Source organism: Hyperoodon ampullatus, assembly GCF_949752795.1.
Source record: "Hyperoodon ampullatus genome assembly, chromosome: 1".
Classification (NCBI taxonomy): domain Eukaryota; kingdom Metazoa; phylum Chordata; class Mammalia; order Artiodactyla; family Ziphiidae; genus Hyperoodon; species Hyperoodon ampullatus.
In genome coordinates, this window is record NC_136914.1 from 6954453 (window position 1) to 6978619 (window position 24167).

At 43.6% G+C, this 24167-nt stretch overlaps 1 protein-coding gene across 2 annotated transcripts in view; it reads left to right on the forward strand.

Moving 5' to 3' along the window:
• NR3C2 (nuclear receptor subfamily 3 group C member 2) overlaps positions 1–24167 on the forward strand; it is a gene marked incomplete at both ends in the record, with an annotated part of 365792 nt that extends 341625 nt beyond the window's left edge. For both annotated transcript variants that reach the window (XM_079706387.1, XM_079706388.1), the window contains one exon: positions 24012–24167. In XM_079706387.1, coding sequence (XP_079562513.1) covers positions 24012–24167 — 156 coding nt within the window. The remainder of the gene's footprint in view (positions 1–24011) is intronic.

The window sequence follows — 24167 nt, forward strand, 5'->3', positions numbered from 1 at the left end:
GAACAAAAGAGACATCGCTGCAAGCAGCTGGATCTCTGAACAAATTATTTTGAGATCCCCATTGCTCATTTAACGAGTGGGTGCTTTTGCATCGGGCGGTGATAGTGGCAGTTTCCGTCATGACCACACTCGAGGTGGTTTTCAGAGCGATGCAGATCTGTTTCTTCCCGCACACTGAAGCATGCCAGCCCCCAGGTTGGGTGGATCCACCATTTGGGCTGTCTGCTGCTTTCACGTCTGATTCTGTTGCACGTCATTACAGTCAGTATCTCCTTGAGAAAAGTTCCAAGGCCCACATAGGAGTCTGCCACAGAATTGTGACCACTGGAGACAGCAGATAGAGCATGGCCTCTGCTGCTCCACCAACATGTCTCTCAGTAAACTTGGGCACTTGGCCTAAATGTTTGGCCCTCCGTTTTTCAGCTGTAAAATGGGAATAATAATAATTATTATTATTATGGGAATAATAATAATAATAATAATAATTTCCTACCCATCTTGTAGGAAATTTTTAGAAGCACATGAAATAACACAGGTACTGAGGAATCCACAAGGTAACAGGCACCGAACAAATATCCGCCCCTCCGCTTCCCCTTTTCCAAGACTGTGTTTGAGTTTCCCCAAACCCTGTCTCTGCACCACCAACCAGCATCATCCATCAGGTAGTTTTAGTTTACTTTCAGCCCAGAGACACTCAGACAAGCACATGGCAGAGCCTTCAAGGGGGTGACAGTGTAAAGTTGGCAAGACCAAGCAGGGACATGAGCAGGAAAGGCCATTCTACAGGGTGGGGCAGTCACCTAGTCACGAATCACACAGACCGAGGTCAGTATAGAAGCCTTTCCGAGGCACTTCCGGTCCCCGTGCTCTACGTGTCCTGCCACTTACCAGGGGAGGCTGGTGTTGCTAGAACGTGTTGGGTGTAGTTGAGACACTTTCAGATTCACAGATGGGATGGAAGGTGTTCGGTGATGGAGACAAGGGCAGACTGCTGTGAGGTCACCATCAGGAAAGATGGATGTTGGTGAATGAAAACCCTTGCCCCTGTGATATGATTGTTAGCGGTATTACACGGCCTTCTTCTTTGACGAGACCATGACTAAGAAAGATTCTAAAAAAAGGCAGATGGGCTTATCGCCAGAGTCCGTGAAGTGAGCAAAGCCTTATCTTCCAGAGCACGAGGGAGGGGCAAAGGCCCACTCGTCAGGGAAAAGAAATCTTCATAGGTAAAGATTTCAAATTAATCGAGTAATTGACCAGGCAGATCTTACTCTTTGTCTAGTTGGTGAAACCAACGGGGCACGTATTAATGGTTCACGGCATCTCTCTCTGCAGCCCTATTTTTGCATTTGCCTCTACAAATTTCTCACTTCAAGGGTACAGCAGAGTTCAGACTGCATTGCCCTGGGTGAATTGTGCCAATGAATGCTTATTTTCATCTAAAAAATTTTTTATGTCTGCATAACTGAAAAAAATGCATCAAATATATTTAAAAATAAAAATGAGGGAAAATGGGAAAAAAAATAGGTCCGAATGTTCTGTTTTTTCAGCATTGTGGGTAAATAGCGAAAGGATGACTGGGTGTGGTGTGAAAAGGTCTAGGCAGTTCCAGGATCGGTGTGTTTCATGCGCTGGTAGCTGGGGCCACAAAGCCCAGCGGGAAGATGCAACTGCCTGTAGATACAAAGGGTGTCCTTGCCTGTTGTACCCACTTTGTTCACCATGTTCATGGTTAAGGTTACTGCCGCTCAGTTGTGTTGCCGATCACAGTTGTGTTTCTCCAGGCTCCCCTGTAGATGCCCCAGGAGGCTGTTGCTTGATGTAATCGTACTCATTGAGCTTTGCCTTTGTCACTTGTGCTTTTGGTGGCACATCCAAAAACTCATTGTGAAAGACAGTGTCAAACAGCCCGGGGTGGGCAGACAGCACCGGGCCAGGCACTGTGCTGGTGCTGAGGATACAACAGCAGCCAAGGAGACTCGGCCCCTGCCCTCCGAGTGTGCGGTCTGATGGGGGATTAGAGTAGACAGGTAAACTGGGAATTAGAATGCAGCGTGCTGGGTGCTCGAGGTGGACTGGAAGGCCCATGGGCGGGGCGGCGGGGTGGGGGTGGTGGGGTGGGGGCGGGTACCCGGAAGGTGAAGTGGGTGGAGGTGGGCCGGGGCAGCAGATGATGGAAGCCCCAAAGGCAAAGTAGGAGTTGACCAGACAGACAGAGGGAAGCTCACCGAAACCAAAGGAGTTACTGTGCCAAAGGAGAAGGGTGCATGGTGATTTTGAGAAATGGAGAATTTCGTTGTATCCAAGGAATGGAGAAAAATAAGGGTGGAGACAATGAAAGGACCTGTAAACCATGTTGAGGGAGCTATTGAGCGATTTTGAGCACAACTGTAGAGTCTAGTGCCGCGCCTTCCAGTGTGGTAACCACTGGGCATGTGTGGCTCTTGACATGTACATTTAGTTAAATTGAAAATGGAGCTCCCCTATCACACTAGCCAATTTCGAGTGCTCAAGCAGCCCCATGTGGCCAGTTCCCATCATCTTGGGCAGGGCAGACGGTCGTATTGACAGGAATCTAGAGAGTCTATTAGAAGAGGAGCAGAAGGCCAGTTAGGATGTTGGTGCAGTGGTCCAGGTAAGAGATGGGGGCTGGGGGCTAATCAGGTGGTGGAATGGATGGTTCTTGGTGGTGGATAGGACGGAGAGGTTGAGAGAGAGGAGGGAGCGGATCTAAGACGACCCCCAGGATTCGGACGTAGGTTGGTGGATGGAGTGTCACCAGCACTGCGCGAGGGGATGCAGGGGAGGAGCTTTGTGAGTGGAGAAGATAAGCGTGTTTTGGATGTACTGATGTGAGGTGCCCTGAGGAGTCCCAGGGGAAATGTCAGGCGAGCTCAGGGCTCCGTGGACGTGAGGATGAGGAAGCAAAGTGCTGATACTACCTGAGGAGGTACAGCGCGTGGTGGTCACTGAAGCCCAGGGGTCGACAGAACTGCCTGGACACCAGTGTGGCCCTACGGTGGACAGAACCGAGCCCAGAGGAAGAGGACCACCAGGGGACCAAAACCAGGAAGGCGCCTGCAGAGAGTCTGGGCAGGAGCTGCCACTGAGGTGAGATAAGAAGGCAAAAAGAGGGACACGGGGGACAAGCCAGGAAAGCGTGTGTCCCCCCTGTGCAAACGCTGGGGCAGAGGCTGCAGACAGGTCAGTTCACAGACAGTCTGAAAACTCTTCAGTAGCCATAGCAACGAGGAGGTTTTTGTGAGGAATAGCTGATTGATTCACCTAGCTTTCCAGTAACTGTTGGAAGCTACAAAGCCAGCAGGGGCTGCAGGAAGCTTTAAAAAGGTCAAGGTGTTGTCTGGTAAAGCCCTTTAGTAAAACTCCTTTAATAAAACAGAACTATAAGCCTTTCTGTGAGTGATGGCAGGTATGTAAACGGAGCATTTTGAATGTGGTTGAGTGAACTTGCCAAGTGTTGTGTTTATGTGTTTAGATACAGTGAAGAAATCACAGTAGCTTAGCAAACTCTATCTTTATAAATAACCCCCGAACAAACTTTGCTATGGACCTAGAGCCGTGTATGAGTAGTTCTGAATTAGTGAAAGCTTTATTATATATTATATACATATACAATGTACTATATATTAATGCATGTATATGTACCATTTATAGATAAATGATAGATAATAGATAGGCAGGTAGTAGATAGGTGGGTAGGTGAATGGATGGATGGATGTGAGTGTTTGGCATTGAAGAGCTATAGATACAGATATGAGATTTCGGCATCAAAGGCAGCCATGATGCTTCAGAGCTGGTCTTGTGCTTCAGGTCATGATTTTATCAGTAATGTTGGTCCTGAGTCCTTTCTCACCCATCACCTTCACATCACACCGTAATTACGAGGACGGTTGATTTCCACTTGCAGCCACAGAACTTTATCTCCTTTGGTCTTTTGTGTTTGCTCATGGTTTTCTGCAGCTGACTTAATGCAAAACCTGGGTTATTTCCTTACCTCCTTGGCAAAGGTTGATTTAAGACGTTTAGATATTTTCAGTGGCTAATGTTTAGACTCTTTAAGACAATGCTTACCAACTGCTGAGCAATCACCCGGCCACATTCTAAGATGAAGTTGTATTTGACTTTAGAGAAATGAGGAAACAAACTTCAAAACAGGAGCTCGTCATTCCTTTTTATTTTTTTTAATTGTGGTAAAATACACAAAATTTACTACTTTAACCATTTCTAACTGTACAGTTCAGTAGTGTTAAGTACATTCACATTGCTGTGCAACCAATTTCCAGAACTCTTCATCTTGCAGAACTGAAACTCTATACCTATTAACTCCCGCTTCCCCTCCCCGCACCAGAACAGCCCCCATTCTGCTTCCTGTCTCTGAATCTGACTGTTCTAGGTGCCTCATCTCTGTGGACTCATACAGTATTTATCTTTTGAGACTGGCTTATTTCACTTAGTATGATATCCTCCATTGCCATCCATGTTGTAGCCTATGTCAGAATTTCCTTCCATTTCAAGGTAAATCATAATCCACTATATGTATAGACTACATTTTGTTTACCCATTCATCTGCCAACAGACACTTGGCTTGCTTTACTTCTTGGCTATTGTGAATAATGTTGCTGTGGACATGGGTGAGCAGATATCTCTTTGAGACCCTACTTTCAATTTGGGGGGTATATTCCTAGAAATAGAATTCCTGGGTCACATGATAATTCTTTGTTAAATTTTTTGAGGAACCACCAAACTGTTTTCCAGTTATTTTTACCTTCCCACTAACAGGGCACAAGGGTTACAGTCTCACCAACACCTGTTATTTGCTGGGGTTATTTTTGATAGTGGCCATCCTAACAGGTTTTAAAGTAGTATCTCATTGTGGTATTGGTTTGCATTTCCCTAATGATTAGTGATACGGAACATCGTTCAGTGTGTCTATTGGCCATTTGTATGTCTTCTTTGGAGAATTGTCCAGTTTCTTTGCCCATTTTTAAAAATTGGTGGTTTTTTTGTTGAGTTGTAGGCATTCTTTATATATTCTGGATTTTAACCCCTTGTCCAATATATGGTTTGCAAATATTTTCTCCCATTCCATGCGTTTTTGTCTTGGTGTCAAAAATCTTTCTCTTAGGAGCTTACAATGATAACAGACAGTAGTTTGTTCCTTTTCATCCTTAACTGGCAGAACTAAAGATTATGTCTGATCCCAATTTATTTAAAGAGAGGGGAAGAAGCATTTTTTCTTATGATAGCCACTCCTTTGGCTTCGTTATTCATCTCATAAGTTTCATAAGTATACCCACAGAACATGTGCTGTTGTTCACAGCTAGTTTTGAAAATCTGTAAGAAAAGAAAGTCCCGTAAGGATGCTGGGGAGAAACTTGGACCTTGCCTTTTTCAGGGAGGTCAAGGGAATTGTGCATTCCATTTCCACCTGACCCCGTGAGATTTATGATACCATAGGGTGACCTTTCTGGAAAAAAAAGCATCAGATAGAAAGATCCACTGAGGGTCCAGGAAGCCATGCTCATAGAAAATCACATCTGACGTACAGGAATCTTCCCAATCTGAAATCTGTCTAGGGAAGATTTTGGAAAACTATCTCATTGTCTAACACCTGTGTCTATAAATCCCCCCCTCTTAGGCAGTCTAAATCCCTCTTCTTACAATTAAAATAACTATATAATGCCTGGGATTTACCTAGTGCCTTTCTTCCTAAGTCCTAGCATTAAAGCCTTCCAGTATCTCCACGAAGGAAGGATGAGTAACTACTACTATTTACACTTCATCACCTCATCTTAATTCCTTTCTCTATAAAAAGGGAATAATAGTAATATTTACTCATGTCTTTTTACCCTTTTTATAGAGAAAAGAATTAAGGCAGGGAGTGATTAAGTGCATTTTCCCTGGTTCGTGAGCGAGGCAGGCCCAGAAGGCAGGAGCAGAGGGCAGAGAAGCCCCTGTGGAGGATGGCAGTGCAGAGCCAGCCCTGCACCTGGTCAGCCCTGTGGCTCCTGGTAGCTTAGCTGCCACTTCGGGGGCCCTGCACAGAAAAGGGCCCCCCTCTTGGCTTAATGGTCTGCTGTCACCATCTTGAAATTCTTAGCAGACTTTGAACAAGGGGCCCCAAGTTTTCATTTGGCACGGAGCCCCACAAACAGTGCAGCCTGTCCTGGGCATAATGTAATCTTTTTAAGATCATGTTGATCAGAGGAGATGCTGAGTGTGAAGAGCAGTTTGCAGCCCGCGGTGCACCGTGCACATGTGTCTGTGGGAGATGCAGGGGTAGGAGAGGCAGAAAGCTTCATTGGAGCAGCGCGTGAGGACTGAAGGGAACAGGAGACACCCACGCACTGTAAAGGAACCTTAAAACTAAACTCATTTTAAATGACTGAGATTGAAAAGGCTGAGAAGATGCCAGTGGATCGATTTTATTTATCACTGTCATGGTTAATGGGACTAGAAATTGTATATGGTTTCACAGTACAGTAAATAAGTGTCCTTTTGGTGGACTATTTAGTGTCACTTTTTTTTTTTTTGCGTTACGCGGGCCTCTCACTGCTGTGGCCTCTCCCGTTGTGGAGCACAGGCTCCGGATGCGTAGGCTCAGCGGCCATGGCTCACGGGCCCAGCCGCTCCACGGCATGTGGGATCTTCCCGGACCGGGGCATGAACCCGTGTCCCCTGCATCGGCAGGCGGACTCTCAACCACTGCGCCACCAGGGAAGCCCTTTTTTTGAATTTTTGTTGGTGATTTTGCTGGTGATTTTGCTGTTTAAAATTGTCCCCAGATGTACTGCTCACACAGTGTCTTGTGCTTTTCAGTGCAAGGAGGCTGTGATGTGACTTATGGAGAAAATAAGCTTCGTTCGGGCATGAGTTATAATAATGCTGTTGGCCGTGAGTTCAGTGTGAAGGAATCAGCAACACACATGGGAATAAGGTGTCTTTAAACAGAAACACACGTAAAACAAGGTTATGTATTGCTTGTTTGATGAAAATGTTGTGACCAGTAGCTCGTGGGAACCTAACCCTCTATATCCCTAGGAGCAAAGGTTCTGTATTCGCTGACTCACTCTTGGCAATGACTTTATAGAACATAACTACCGCAAACAATGGGAATCAACTGTAAATGTGTGTGACCCGCAGTGACTATAGGTTCAAAGGCCAAAAATGGAAGCCATGAGTGATGGGAGCTCTCCATTTAAATGACAAATTCTGGATCCTTTAAGCTGGGCAATGTTTTCGGTTCCCTAGTTCAACCCCTTTATGGACAAGGATTCTTTCTAAAGCGTTTTTTTTTAATTTTATTTATTTATTTTTGGTTGCGTTGGGTCTTCGTTGTGGTGCACGGGCTTCTCATTGCAGTGGCTTCTCTTGTTGCGGAGCACAGTCTCTAGGCATGCTGGCTTCAGTACTTGTGGCATGCGGCCTCAGTAGTTGTGACTCGCGGGCTCTAGAGCGCAGGCTCAGTAGTTGTGGTGCACGGGCTTAGTTGCTCCGAGGCATGTGGGATCTTCCCGGACCAGGGCTCGAACCTGTGTCCCCTGCATTGGCAGGTGGATTCTTAACCACTGCACCACCAGGGAAGCCCTCTAAAGCATTTCTTAAAGCCTTGAAGAATCTGTGTAATATTTGGAACACCAGATCTGGCCACCACCATATCACTTGATTCATACACTTTTTTTTGCCCACACTTAATATTTCTAAAATCAGGAAACATCTTATACTTGCTTTATTTATTTTAGCAAACAACCCAAACCTGTTCTCCCAAGGCTGTTACTGAATCCCTGGCATGCCTTCCAATCCAGGGCCAGCACACTGTTTCCATAAAGGACCAGGTAGTAAATGCTGTAGGCCTTGTGGGTCCCATGGTCTTTGCCACAGCTACTCAGCTCTGTCACTGTAGCCTGAAAGCAGCCACAGATAATATCTAAATGAATGAGCATGGCTGGGTTCCAGTAAAAGTTTTTCATATAATTTTCATCTGTCACAAAATATTCTTTAGATTTTTTTGCAACCACTTAAAAGTATAAAAAACAAAATGAAAAGACTTACAAACACCATTATTAGGTCAGATTTGCCCTGGAGGCCAGACTTTGCCAACCCCTGATTCATTCAGTGGCATCGTAGGATCAAAGGAATAAATTCAGCCACCTTGGTCTCTACTGAAGTGTCCCTGCTTGGATCAGAAGAGGCCTTCGGTCCTTAGCCAGTGGTGTCTGCCCTTGATACTCAGTGTTCCTTTTCTTTCAGAGACTGAAATAAGGATTTAACTGCTTAATCTTGATGTAACCAGACAGTAAAGTTGGTAACTTATAAATACGAATTGGTTTAGGTTTTTACATTGTTCCGTGTAGCATACATTTGCAAGAAGGATCTAGAAAATATTGAAAAAAAAAGTAGCAAAAGTTCATACTTCTATATACAGTAACGTGCCAATGCATTTCACACATAACCCTTTCATTAGATTTCCTTTGTTCAGCAATGTTCTAATTATCCCTTTATCTTTAAACTCTACTTTCTGCTTTTGCATTGTGTCATTTTTCTTTGTGTTTTTCACATGTACAACAGACCTTATTCACAAGAAGGCGGAGCCGTGATCTAGAACGAGGCTTGTAATACAAGGAAACTTAAACAGAGTGGAAATTAAATAGATTTAAGTACCAAAAAAAAAAAAAAATCAGAAGGAAATTGAATCCATCTTGCTTAGCACAGCATCCAAACAACGTATTTTGAAGATTGAATATTCATCACTGACCAGAGATCAGTGACTGGTGTTGAATTTATTATAAAAATGGTGATGAGGAACGAATTAAAATGTAACCTCAGATAACAGTCAGATGCTGATGGATGGGAAGCAGGAGTGAGTGTTCAGAAATGTCCTTGGCTTTTCGTGAGATGTTGAGCAGCCTGCTTCCCATCCAGGCCGCCAGCCCATTCCTGGGCACCTGGTGTGGCTCCAGCCGTACCAGCCTAGACTCAGGGACCAGCCCTTTGAGGCCACAGGGGACATCCCTGCCGTCGTCAGGCAGCTGGGCCTCTGGAAGCAGAGCCAGAGGTGCCCATTTTGGCCTGGAGTCACCCTTGCAGAGAGTGCGCTTGCCTAGAATTTGCAGGCAGAGCTCACATGAGCAAGCAACCCCGTCGAGGCTTGTCTCCTGCTTCAGGGACACACTTGAATCCAGATACCTGCCTCCATGCAGGCTGGCCCTTGGCAGAGGACAGCAGTTTTTTAAAATAAGGAATCAACAAAAGATACCCCTTCCAGATGACAGCTTTGCTGCTGCCGGTGGTAGCTCAGAGCCCCGTAACACCCTGCTAAGTTCCCCAAATGCCTCCTGTGGCCAAGAATTTAGCTGATACATTGAGCGTACCCATAGCCAAGCTTTTGGCCAAAAATAACCCTTTTGGTGAGTGTTTAAAATCCAATCTTTTTAGGTATTTTTCTGATGGCACCTTTTTTTTTAATTGAAGTATAGTTGATTTACAATGTTGTGTTAATTACTGCTATATAGCAGAGTGATTCAGTTATACATATATATACATTCTTCTAATATTCTTTTCCATTATGGTTTATCATAGGATAGTTTTTTAATTAAATTATTTATTTATTTTTGGCTGTGTTGGGTCTTCGTTGCTGTGCGCAGGCTTTCTCTAGTTACGGCGAGTGGGGGCTGCTCTTCGTTGCGGTGCACAGGCTTCTCATTGCGGTGGCTTCTCTTGTTGCAGAGCACAGGCTCTAGGCATGTGGGCTTCAGTAGTTGTGATTCGTGGGCTCTAGAGCGCAGGCTCAGTAGTTGTGGCGCACGGGCTGTAGAGCATAGGCTCAGTAGGTGTGGCGCACGGGCTTAGCTGCTCCACAGCATGTGGGATCTTCCCGGATCAGGGCTCAAACCTGTGTCCCCTGCATTGGCAGATGGATTCTTAACCACTGCACCACCAGGGAAGTCCTGTCACAGGATACTGAATATAGTTCCCTGTGCTATACAGTAGGACCTTGTTGTTTATCCATTCTATATATTAAAACTTACATCTGCTAACCCCAACCTCCCATTCCACCCCTCCTCCAACCCCCTTCCCTTTGGCAACCACCAGTCTGTTCTCTATGTCCATGATTCTGTTTCAGAGATAGGTTCACTTGTGTCATGTTTTAGATTCCACATATAAGTGATATCATATGGTATTTGTCTTTCTCTTTCTGACCTACTTCATTTAGTGTGATAATCTCTAATTGCTTTCATGTTGCTGCAAATGGCATTATCCCATTCTTTTTCATGGCTGAGTAGTATTCCATTGTGTATGTATACATCACATCTTCTTTATCCATTCATCTGTCGATGGACATTTAGGTTGTTTCCATGTCTTGGCTATTGTAAATAGTGCTGCTATGAACATAGGGGTGCATGTATCTTTTTGAATTATAGTTTTGTCTGGATATATGCCCAGGAGTGGGATTGCTGGATCATATGGTAATTCTATTTTTAGTTTTCTGAGGAAGCTCCATACTGTTTTCCACAGTGGCTGCACCAGCTTACATTCCCACCAACAGTGTAGGAGGGTTCTCTTTTCTCCACACCATCGCCAGCATTTGTTATTTGTAGACTTTTTAATGATGGCCATTCTGACACATTTAAGGTGGTACCTCATTGTAGTTCTCTGATTTGCATTTCTCTAATAATTAGCGATGTTGAGCATCTTATCATGTGCCTATTGGCCACCTGTATGTCTTCTTCGGAGAAATGTCTGTTTAGTTCTTCTGCCCATTTTTCAATTGGGCTGTTTGTTTTTTTGTTGTTGAGTTGTATGAGCTGTTTGTATATTTTGGAAATTAAACCCTTGTTGGCTGCGTCAGCCTGTAGGCTGTCTTTTCATTTTGTTTATGGTTTCCTTTGCTGTGCAAAAGCTTGTAAGTTTGATTAGGTCCCATTTGTTTATTTTTGTTTTTATTTCTATTGCCTTGGGAGACTGACCCAAGAAAACATTGGTATGATTTATGTCAGAGAATGTTTTGCCTGTGATCTCTTCTAGGAGATTTATGGTGTCCTGTCTTATGTTTGTCTTTAAGCCATTTTGAGTTTATTTTTGTGTATGGTGAGAAGATGTGTTCTAACTTCATCAGTTTACATGCAGCTGTCCAACTTTCCCAACACCACTTGCTGAAGAGACCTTTTCCCATTGTATATTCTTGCCTCCTTTGTCAAAAATTAATTGACCATAGGTGTGTGGGTTTATTTCTGGCTCTCTATTCTGTTCCATTGATCCCTAAGTCTGTTTTTGTGCCAATACCAAGCTGTTTTAATTACTGAAGCTTTTTAGTATTGTCTGAAGTCTGGGAAGGTTATGCCTCCTGCTTTCTTCTTTTTCTTCAGGATTGCTTTGGCAATTCAGGGTCTCTTATGGTTCCATATGAATTTTAGGATTATTTGTTCTAGTTCTGTGAAAAATGTCATGGGTAATTTGATAGGGATCACATTAAATCTGTAGATTGCTTTGGGTAGTATGGCCATTTTAACAATAGTAAGTCTTCCAATCCAAGAGGATGGGATATCTTTCCATTTCTTTGAATCATCTTCAGTTTTATTTATCTGTGTTTTTATAGTTCTCAGAGTATAAGTCTTTCACCTCCTTGGTCAGGTTTATTCCTAAGTATTTTATTTTGGGAGGTGCAATTTTAAAAGGGATTTTTTTTTACATTCCCTTTCTGATATTTCATTATTCGTGTAAAGAAACTCAACCAGTTTCTGAATGTTAATTTTGTATCCTGCTACCTTGCTGAATTCGTTTATCAGTTCTAGTAGTCTTTGTGTGGAGTCTTCAGGGTTTTCTATATATAGTATCATATCATCTGCATATAATGACAACTTTACCTCTTCCCTTCCAATTTGGATACCTTTTATTTCTTCTTCTTGTCTGATTGCTATGGGTAGGACTTCCAGTACTATGTTGAATAGAAGAGGTGAGAGTGGGCATCCTTGACTTGTTCTCAGATTTTAGCATGAAGGCTTTCAGCTTTTCACCATTGAGTATTACATTGGCTGTGGGTTTGTCATAAATAGCTTTTATTATCTTGAGATATGTTCCCTCCATACCCACTTTGGTAAGAGTTTTTATCATGAATGGATGTTGAATTTTGTCAAATGCATTTTCTCCATCTTTTGAGATGATCATGTGGTTTTAGTCTTTTCTTTTGTTGATATGACATATCACATTGATTGATTTGCATATGTTGAACCATCCTTGTGAACCTGGGATGAATCCCACTTGGTTGTGGTGTGTGATCTTTTTTATGTGTTGTTGGATTCAGATACCCTTTTTTATTGAGATATAATTGACATAACATTGTATAAGTTTAAGATGTCCAGCATATTGCTTTGATACATTTATATATTGCAAAATGATTACCACCATAGCATTAGCTAACACCTATCATGTCACGTAATTATCATTTCTTTTTTGTGGTAGGAACAATTAAGACCTAGTCTGTTAGCAACTTTATAAAACAGTATTGTTGTCACTGTGGTGTGCATTAGATCTCTAGGACTTATTTATCTACTGGTTGCAAGTTTGTACCTTCAAACAACATCTCCCTAAGTCCCCCATTCCCCTGGTAACCATTCTTCTACTCTCAGTTTTTAAGCGTTTGGCTTTTATAGATTCTACATATAAATTAGATCATAGAATATTTGTCTCTCTCTGTCTGACTTATCTCACTTAGCATAATGCCCTCACAGTCCATCAGTGTTGTTGCAAATAGCAGAATTTACTCCTTTCTCATGGCTGAAAAATTGTGTGTGTGTGTGTGTGTGTATCATATCTTCATCCACTGACACTTAGGTTGTTTCCATATCTTGGCTGTTGTGAATAATGCTGCAGTAAATATGAGAGTGCACGTATCTCTTTGATATCCTGTTTTCCTTTCCTTCAGCTATATACCCAGGAGTGGAGTTGCTGGATCATAGGTTAGTTTTGAGAAACCTCCATACTGTTTTTCCAGAGTGGCCAAACCACTTTGCATTCCCACCAACAACAGTGCACAAGGGTCCCCTTTTCTTCACATCCTCACTAGCACATATCTCTTGTCTTCTTGGTGATAGCCATTCTAACAGGTGTCATCATCTGATATCAGTGAGTTGATATTTCATTGTGCTTTTGATTTACATTTCCCTGGTTAATGATGTGGAGCGTCTTTTTCATGTACCTGTTGGCAATTTGGATGTCTTCTTTGGAAAAATGTCTATTCAGTCCCTCTGCCCATTGTTTAATCAAATTGTTTATTATTGAGTTATATGAGTTTTTAATATATTTTGGATATTAATCCCTTATCTGATATATGGTTTGAAGATACTGTCTCCTGTCGTTTGCCTTTTCATTTTTTTGATTCTTTTGCTCTACAGAAGCTTTTTAGCTTGATATAGTCATACTTGTTGAACTTTGGTGTCATGTCTAAAAAATCTTTGTCAAGACCAATGTCAAGGAACTTCTTTCTTATGTTTTCTTCTATGATTTTTAAGGTATCAGGTCTTACATTTAAGTCTTTAATCCATTTTGAGTTCATTTTTGTGAGTGGTGTAAGATAGGGGTCCAGTTTTAGTCTTCTGCATGTGGTTATCCAGTTTTCACAACACCATTTGTTGAAGAGACTATGCTTTCCCCATTGAGCATTCTTGGCTCCCTTGTCAAATGTTAGTTGATCAAAAATGCAGAGGTGTATTTCTGGGCTCTCTTTCTGGTCCATAAGTCTATGTATCTATTTATTTGCCAGTACCTTACTGTTTTAATTACTATGGTCTTGTAGAAAAGTTTGAAATCAGGAAGAGTGATGTCTCTGACTCTTCTTCTTTCTCAAGATTGCTTTGGCTATTTGAAGTCTTTGGTGGTTCCATACAAGTTTACGGTTGTTTTTTCTACTTCTGTGAAAAATGCCATTGGAATTTTGATAGGGATTGTGTTGAATCTGTACATGGCTTTGAGTAGTATGGACATTTTAACAATATTGTCCTTTGATTCATGACCACGGGATGTCTTTCCATTTGTTTGTGTCTTCTTCAACTTCTTTCATCATGGTCTTGTAGTTTTCATTGTAAAGATCTTTCACTTCTTTGGCTAAATTTATTCCTAAGTATTTTATTGTTGTGAAGCTATTGTGAATGGGATAGTTTTATTTCTTTTTCATATGTTTCATTGTTAATATATAGAAATGCAACTGACTTATGTATGTGATTTTGACCTCTGCAACTTTATTGAATTTGTTAATTAGTTCCAACAATTTGGGGGCTTTGTATTTAGGATTTTCTGTATATAAGATCATATCATCTGCAAACAGAGGTAATTTTACTTCTTCTTTTCTGATTTGGATGCCTTTTATTTCTTTTTCTTTACTAATTGTTCTAACTAGGATTTCCAGTATTATATTGATTAAGAGGGGTGAGAGTGGGCACCCTTGTCTTGTTCCTGATACTAAATGAAGAAAAGCTTTCAGTCTTTCTCCATTGAGTATAATGTTAGCCCTGAATTTGTCGTATATGGCCTTTATTACATTGAGGTATGTTCCTTCAATACCCAATTTGTTGAGGCCTTTATTACATTGAGGTATGTTCCTTCAATACCCAATTTGTTGAGGGTTTTTATCATGCAAGGATGTTGTATTTTGTCAGATGCTTTTTCTGCATTTATTGAGATGATTATATAATTTTTATTTTTAATTCTGTTAATGTAGTGTATTTATTTATTTGTGTATGTTGAACCATTCTTGCATCCCAGGGATAAATCTCACTTGGTCATGGTGTATAATCCTTTTACTGTAATGTTGAATTTTGTTTTCTAATCTTTTGTTGATAATTTTTGCATCTATATTCATCAGAGATACTGGCTCATAGTTTTCTTTGGCTTTGGTGTCAGAGTAATGCTGGCCTGGTAAAATGAGTTTGTAAGTATTCCTTCTTCTTCAGTTTTTAGGACAAGTTTGAGGAAGATTGACATTAATTCTTCTCTAAATGTTTGGTAGAATTTGCCAGTGAAGCCAACTGGTCCAGGGTTTTCTATATTTGGAGATTTTTGATTACTGATTCAGTCTCCTTACCAGTTATTGGTTAGTTCAGATTTTCTGTTTCTTCCTGATTCAGTCTGAGCAGGTTGTGTGCTTCTAGGAGTTTATCCATCTCTTCCAGGTTACCCAACTCATTAGCATATTATTGTTCTTAGTAGTCTCTTATGATCCTTTGTATTTCTGTAGTATCAGTTGTAATGTCTCCTCTTTCATTTCTGATTTTGAGTCTTCTCTCTTTTTTTCTTAGTCTACCTAAAGGTTTGTCAGTTTCATTTATCTTTTCAAAAAACCAACTCTTAGTTTCATTGATTTTTTTTCCTATTGTTTTTCTGGTCTCTATTTCATCTATTTCCATTCTGATCGTTGTCATTTCCTTCCTTCTGCTAACTTTGGATATAGTTTGTCCTGGTTCCTTGAAGTATAAATTTAGGTTATTTATTTGAGATCTCTCTATTTTCTTAATGTATGCATTTATCACCATAAACCGCCTCTCAGGACTGCTTTTACAGCATCCCATGGATTTTGGTATGTTGTGTTTCCATTTTTATTTGTTTTGAGATATTTTTAAAATTTCTTCTTTGACCAATTTGTTATCCAGGAGTGTGTTGTTTAATTTCTACATATTTGTAGATTTTCCAGCTTTCCTCTAGCTTCATACCATTATGGCCAGAAAAGATACTTGGTATAATTTCATTCTTCTTAAATTTGCCGAGACCTATCTTGTGTTCTCCCACATGGTCAATCCTGGAGAATGTTCCATGTGCACCAGAGATGAATATATATTCTGCTTCTGTTGGATGGAATGTTCTCTTAATGTCTGTTAGGTCTATTTGGTCTAGCATATGGTTCAAGTCCTGTGTCTAATTATTGATTTTCTGTCTGGACGATCTGTTCATTGCTGAAAGTAGGGTGCTTAAGTCCTTTACTATTATTGGATTGTCATATATTTCCCCCACCAGATATGTTAGTATTTGCTGAATATATTTAGGTGCTCTGATGTTGTGTGTGTGTGTGTGTGTACACACACACACACTTGTTGTTTTCTTGATGAATGTACCCCTTTATCGTGATATATTGACTTTCTTTGATGCTTGTTACCACTTTTGGCTTAAAGTCTATTTTGTCTGTAATAAATATAGTTACTCCCACTTTCTTTTCGATTCTACTTGCATGGAACATCTTTTTCCATTCTTTCACTCTGAGCCTATGTGTCCTTAAAGCTGAAGTGAATCTCTTGTAGGTAGCATATAGTTGGGTCTTGATATTTTACCCATCCTGCCACTCTGCATCTTTCGATGGTGAATTCAGTCCACGTACATTTAGAGTTGTTATTGGCACGTAAGGACTTAGTAATGCCATCGGTTCATTGTTTTCTGGTTGCTTTGTATTTTCATTGTTTCTTTGTCCTCTGTTTCTGCCTACCTTTGTAAATGGGCATTTTCCATTTTGGTATGCCTGTTTCCCTTTTCTTTATCTCTTGTGCATATACTCTAGGTTTTTTGGTTTGTGGTTACCACAAGGCTTACATAAGACATTGTATAGATAAAACAGTCCATTTTAAGTTCATAGCACCCTAACTTCAGTTGTCTACACAGGCTACCCCCTTTTATATTTTTGATGTCATTATCTAACTTTTTTATATTGTGTATTTAACAAATTATAGTCACTATAATTATTTTTGATACTCTTTTACTTTGACCTTTATAGTATAGTTAAGTGGTTAACATACCATCCTATTACAGAATTAGGATTTTCCAAGTCTGACTGTATATTTACCCTTACCAGTGTCTTATATACTCATATATTTTCATGTCACTGATTAGCATATATTCATTTCAGCTTGAAGTACTCCTTTCAGCATTTCTTTCAAGGGGGTGGGGTCTAGTGGTAATGAACACCCTCAACTCTTGTCTGTTTTGGAAAGTCTTTTTCTCCTACGTATTTGAAAGATAATTTTGCCAGATAGTTTTTGGCTGGCACTTTTTTTCTTTCAACAACTTTGAATATGTGATTCTACTGTCTCCTGGCCTGTAGGGTTTCTGTTGGGAAATCTTCTGATAGCCTAATGGAAGTTCCTTTGTAGGTTACAATCTTTTTTTCCCCTGGCTATTTTTGGAATTATTTATTTTTGATGTATGACAGTTTCATTATAACGTGTTTTAGAGTAAGCCTCTTTGCATTGAGTAAACAGAGTGAACTATTAACCTTGTGAACTTGGATGTCCATTTTTCTCCCCAGGTTTGGGAAGTTCTTGGCTACTTCTTTAAATAAGTTTTCTGCCCCATATCCCTCTCTTCTCCTTCTGGAACCCTGATTTTTCTAATGTTAGGGTTTTTGATGGAATCCCTTAGATCACCTAGGCTTTCTTCACTCTTTTTCATTCTTTTTTCTTTGTTCTCCTTTCATGTGCATATTTTGAAATCTTCTGACTCACTTATTCTTTCTTCCTTTGCTCTGCTTTACTGCAGATGCTCTCTATAGCATTCTTCACTTCATTCCATGAGCTCCTCAGCTCCAGAATTTCTGCTTGGTTCTTTTTTATGATTTGTGTTTCTTTGGTAAATTACTCATTTTGAGCCTGTGTTTTTTCATGATTTTGTTGAATTGTCTTTCTCAGGTTTCTTGGAGCTCACTGAGTTTGTGCAAAACAGCAATTCTTGAATTTAGCTAGATTGCAGAAGTCCATGCCTTTGAGCTCAGTTATTAGAGAATTATTATCTTTTGGTGATGACATGTTTTCTTGATTTTTCATATTCCTTGTAGTTTTGCATTGCTTTTTTTGCACTTGAAGTGGCAGACACTGTCTTCAGTTATTGCTAGTTGCCTTCAGATGGGATGGTCTGTTCATTGGTGCTCTTATTATCTGGGGTTTTTCTGTCTTTGTATGGATACATCTGTTCCACTCCTTTTTGCTTCTCGTTGTGGCAGAATTCTTCAGCTTTTATGTCTTTTCTGGTTCTTACAACTCCCCAGGATGGCTACTAGATACCTCTTTTGTTTTCCAGAAAGTGGCACCACTGTAGCTCAAGTCTGTGGTTTCTCCGTAGCCCACAGATCCTGGCCTGTTTTCTGAGCACACTTCCTGTCTCTTGGCGCTCACTCTTGCCACCACACTCAGGAGTGTGCACAAGATGCCAGCTGCAGAGTGGGGGGAGGTATGAGTTTAGCACCAAGGGATTGGGGGGTACCTGTGGACCCTCTAGGGAGATCCCCAGAGGCTCAGGGTAGACCTTAATGGGTGTGTCCCTTTAATGCCCTTGGATATTCTTATCTGTCTCTTTCCCAATCTCCTCCCTCCTCCTCCCAGTCATGGAAGTCCCACCTCAGTACTCTGGGTGCCACTGGTTTCTCCAGCTGTATCCTGCAACACGAGGGTAGCCAAGCACTCACTCACCACTCTTCTTTTCTCCTGTGGGAGAGGTTGCTGCCACCTGATAATTTGGCCCCGTGCAGTGTCGCCAGGGGTTGGGACAGTGCTGGTAAAGTTCTTTTCTCTCCACTACTTCCAAACTCATTTAATTTTATTGCTCCAGTGGTGTGCAGGAGTCTCCCCTTGGGAAGGCTGATTTTCTGCAATTTCTCCCTTGTCAGTCGGTATCTGCTCAGGTCAGCAGTCTCCAGGTATTTTCCTGACCATGGCAAGAGGGGTTGGGAGAGGTTCACTGCTCCACTGGTTTCATAGTCCATGCCGAAGTCTGTCTGCCTATTACCAGATGCACAGATGGGCAAGACTCCTCCCCAGGTCCCTTTGCACGTGGGACCGGATCCCAGAGCTCCACAAAGGTGCTTTTGTTCATGGATGGATGACTAATTCTTTGTTGACAAGGGGGGATTGTCAGCATCATGCTGTCATGATGCTGACAGTACGCTTTGATGGTCTCTTGCTGATACTTCTTCTCTCAGTTTCCTCTAGGAGGCCTTCAGGACTCTCCTAAACTCAGCCTCTAGTAGAGCCTGCCAGGAGCACTCAGCGGGGTAGCCTCACTGCAGGGCCTGGGTTTTCAAAGGGAATCCACGAGCAAATAGTCTAACCTTGTTGTTAAAGGTACCTTTTCTTCTGGGTGTAGAAACAAATGCTACTAAGTTGAGGGGGTGTTGTTACCATCACATTTTGCTGAGACATCACCAGCCAGAGAGAAGCAGTCCTGCATGGCCATGGGGCCCCAATCTGTGCACACGCCAGCATCTTCCACACTAGCCTGCACTGGGTGGAGGTTGCGGGTTTTCAGTGAAGCTCAGACTCCTTGTATAATCACTGTGCATCACTTTCCAGCATTCAGAAGGCTATTGCTAGAACACCTGGGGTAAACAGTTGCTAGCCGTTTCTGTCTATTCCTGTTACAGTATTTAGAGTTGAAGCTGTGTATCTTTTGCCCCTAATGCTATCAATATATCTGGCTAAAATTCTGATCTTTGCAAATAAAGCTTCAAACCTCCCAATGCTCAATTCAAGCCAAAGCTCCATCCTCATGAGGTGGAAGTTCTGGAGTCAGCAGCTAACTTATGAGACATGGGCTTGCTGTTGAAAACCCGTGGGACCCTACCCAGAGAGGCTGTCATCATTCAGTGGCTCCGTCACTGCTCACTGGTCGTGGAACCTTGGGACAGCAGTGCCGAACCCTCCCTGCCCCTCCCTCCAAGAGACTGCAGCTCATGGTGGGGGCAGGGCCCAGCTACTGGCCTGCCACAGGCAATGACTCAGTGGAGAGAGTGGGGAATAGGCACTGACCGAGCCTGACAGCTTCAGTGTCGAGCAAGCAAAGTGCCACCAGTCACCCTGTGACCTTGTCAGGCTCCTCTGTCACCCTAACAGCTGTGGCCCTGACACCAGGCTCTGGATAAATCATGCTGAGCATCCAGCTAGACGTCTATGATCCCAACAGATGCATTTTGTACAGAATGAAAAGTCAACGCAGGACTTTCTTTGATTCCTAATAATATGGACTCATTACTGATTATAATTAGGGTTCTTGACTCTCCTTCTAGCCTAGTATTAACCTTCCAGGCTGTGACCGTGGGGCCTGCCTGCCCCCAACCAACCCTCTCTGTACCTGGGGCAAAGGACAGGATGGCGCCTGGTGAGGGCACATGCATCATACCTGGTTGTCCCCATGTTTCCTGGCTCCTCCAGGCTCTGGCAGAGGTGCCGCCTGCCTTGCATCAGGCTGACACCCAGGAGACACACGTATGTAACGTGACCGTTAGACACTTCGCTGTGACACAGCGGTTTGGCTCAGGAACCGGTATCTGTTCTGATGGGTCAACATCTCTGCCGACCCAACAGTGTGTGACTCCCCAGCTCCCAGGACCTAGTCCCCACCGCCTCATGCTCTGACCACCTGCAACCTCACCCCACCTGTGCCTTGTTTTCTCCAGGAGGGGTGGTGCCCTCGTACCAACCTCAGCAACAGGCCAACTCAGACATCCGCTAGGGCCTGGTGCACTGGCAATGCACTGTGGGTCAGCAGGCAGGTCCTGCAGCCTGGCCCAGAGTGGCCCTTGTCCTCCTCGCCCAGTGGTCGGGGGTCCCTGGCTTCGATTCTCAGATGATCCCTGACCCCAGCAACTGCAGCCGTTGGCTCAGGCCCTGCTGGGTTGGGATCTTCAGAGGTTTGCAGCCCTCCCAGGGCAGGCAGGCTTGTGAGGCAGCCAGTGCCTTCTGGTAGCTGCTGGGGCCCCCAGGCATCTTGGCCAGTTAGTGGTAATGGGGGGTCCCCTCTCCAGGTGTTCACAGGGTCAGAGGCCCAGCCCTGGCCTTCCAGGCTGACCCCATGTGCCCCAGGAGAGCCCCCCCACCATCCCTCAGCAGCTGACATCTTATGAACAGAAGCCCTGGGTATAGCTCATGACAGGAAATGAGCTGCTTTCCCAGTCCATGGAACGTGGACCAGAGATGGGCGGGAAATGCCAGCCCCCCAGTTACTATGCAGCGTCTGTGAGTAGCGTCTGGGACACCTAACCCCCAGCCAACCTGCCAGGAAAAAGAGCCGAGCCCCTGGTCTCTCTCCATCTGGTCTAGTTCCCCAGCATCTCCTAGGCAATACTCGTGTGGGTGTTAAAGATGGGGCAGGGAACCTGTCCCCATTTACAGGCTCACAGAGGTGCTCCACTGCACACTGCCTCGGGTTCACGGGCTGATTCACTCTGCTCCTTACCTCTCGTTGTGTATAGGAATCTGCAGGCAGTGCTGTCTCCCGTTTACAAGCATAAACCCTTCAGTGGCCCTGGCCCTGCAGGTAATGTGTCAGGGATGTCAGCCGACAGGCTCCACCTCACAAGCTTCCGGCTGCTCTGAAGCCCCTGAGCGACCCCACACTTGCTCCCTGAGTGCCACACGGCCCAGCTCCACCCCCCTCGGGTCGTATGCCAAGGCCACCTTGTCACCATGACCTTCCTCCTCACTCCAGCCCCACACCTCAGACGCTCTGAGCACCAGGAGCCTTTATCTCTGGATGTGAGCCAGTCCCAGAGATGGGCAGGCTGTCCTATGGGGGGTTAATAGGGCCTAGAAACTCGGATGTCAACCCTTGGGTTAAAATTTAAAAGGAAAAACATCCTCCTTCACAGCCCTGAAGGGGGCCACCCAGAGGGACCTCGGGGGCAGCAGCAGGGGCAGAGATCAGGATGAACGTAAATAGGTCCCGAGTGCCCCCGAGTGCCCTTGGCCGGTGCCACTGAAGGGCGTGACCCACGGTCCACAGCGAGACGCATTTGTGGTACCACATCTGGAGAGCAGGACCCAGTGTGGCTTTTAGCTCTCGCAGCCACTGGCCCACCACCGGAAACAATGAAGAAACTTGCCACCCCAAGTCTATTTCAAGACTGTCTTTCCAGGAAAGGCCAAACACAAAGTTCCCCCATCCCACATTTTATAGGAGGAAGGCCTGAGGACCAGTTACACAAAGATGACCCAGAGCAGGTCTTGCAAGCTGTGTCCCAGTTTGCAGAGAGAAGTGATGGTTGAAGGAGTTTGGGAAGAGGGAGAGAATGATTGAGAATTGGCATCTGTTCAGCACTTACTCCATGCCAGTTCACTGATTCAGCCTCTGCTGCACCCCTCTGCAGCAGATACTCTCATGGCCCCCATTTTACAGATGGGGAAACTGAGGTGTATCATTCACTAAGCAAGCACAAGTGTGTCTGAACAAGCCCACAGCAGATGGTGCCTTGTGCTGTCTCCCAGCTTATTTGGCCCCAACTTCCTGTGGGTACAGAAAAGTCAGTCCTTGGACCTACCAAGGAAGATATCAGTCTACAGACTGAGGGCATATTCAGGCACAAACAGAAGCACCAGGTATATCTCCCAGTGAGTTTTTCTGGATTCCTGGTTTGTATCAAAGGCCTTTACCACACAGTTGTTTACTATGTGACTCAATTTAAGCCTGCTAATTGTTTTGGGTTTTTTTTAATCCTGAGGGAAAGGTACAGATTTTCACTTAATAAAGTGAAAAACACTTTATTAAGATGACCGTTATGACATGTAATGCTAATGTTGTCTGCTTTAATACAGTGGGAAATGACCAAAAGTCGTATTTCCCATGATAGGGTACAGAATTAACTAAAGAAAAATTAGAATGTATACTTTCCGATTTGAATGTATATTCCTAGTAAAGAGAATAGCACCCAGTAATGCTATACTGCATTTGTGAGTTTGTTTTTCTTTTACCTTACAGAATTGGGAGTAGTTCAGGTCCAGGAGGATAGGAAAGGTCCTCGGGTCACAGAGCAGGGAAAATGGCTGGACAGGTGGAAAAACACAGACGTTTTCCTTGATGTTTTCATGTTCTCCAAGTGGCTGAGAATGGATGAATGGATAAAGACAATATTAGATAAGGATGATATTATGTATCATCTTCATCCATAGCCATGCATACACACACATAACGGAATACGACTCAGACATGAGAATGAAGGAAACCCCACCATTTGCAACAACATGGATGGACCTAGAGAACATTATGCTAAGTGAGATAAGTCAGAGAAAACTCATACTATATGATCTCGCTTATATGTGGAATCTAAAAAAGCAAACTAATAGAGACAGAGTAGAATGCTGGTTACCAGAAGGTGGGGGAAATGAGGAGATGTTGGCCAAAGAGTATAAACTTCTAGTTATTAAGAGGAATAAGTTCTGGTGATCTAGTGTACAGCATGGTGACTATAGTAATAATGCTGTACTATATACGCAAAAGCTACTAAGTGAGTAGATCTTAAAAGTTTTCATCACAAAAAAGAAATGGTAGTTACGTACCTTGATAGAGGTGTTCATCATTTTGCAATATTATAAGTGTATCAAATCTACTACCCCTTTACACCTTAAACTCACACAAAGTTGTATGTCAGTTATATCTTAATAAAGCTGGGAATGGGGCTGAGAAGTCTCAGCCCCAGCCCCCAGCTCAGGACTGGGAGCCTGAAGGAAGGAGGGCACTGGCAAGATGAGGCCGGGGGGCTGCCGGTGGAAGTCTGGCTCCCCCTGCGGCCCCAGCTCCATTGGCAGGGCCCAGCCAGGCCTCGAGGGGGCACAGCACCTGCCCTTACAAGCTGGGGAAGGCCCAGCGCCAGGACCCAAAGCTACACGCAGGTGCTTGCCCCACCCAATTCACACATTTATAAATGAGAATCGGATGAGAGCAGTTCAGTGACCCTGCCACTATGAACTCTGTTACTGGCCCCGTTGCTGCTGATATATTTAAGACTCAACAACGACACAGCTCCTGTTTGAATCTGTTTTGCACGAAAGACCTATTACATGCAGCGGACGTTGAGCATCTTTCTTCCTCCCCCAGGACGGATGACTTAGTCATGTTAATTAAGCAGCTTCGTAGACACGGTGGGATTTGTGAATGTTGCTCTGAGCTTACGCCAGAGTTAGGACTCAGAGGGGCCCGGAGACAGGGTGGGAATCAGGCCTTGATGTCACAGCCCCTCTGTGTGTCTGTTGCAGCTGGTGAGCGACTTGCTGGAATTCTGCTTCTATACGTTCCGGGAGTCCCAGGCCCTGAAAGTGGAGTTCCCCGCGATGCTGGTGGAGATCATCAGCGACCAGCTGCCGAAGGTGGAGTCCGGGAACGCTAAGACCCTTTACTTTCACAGGAAGTGA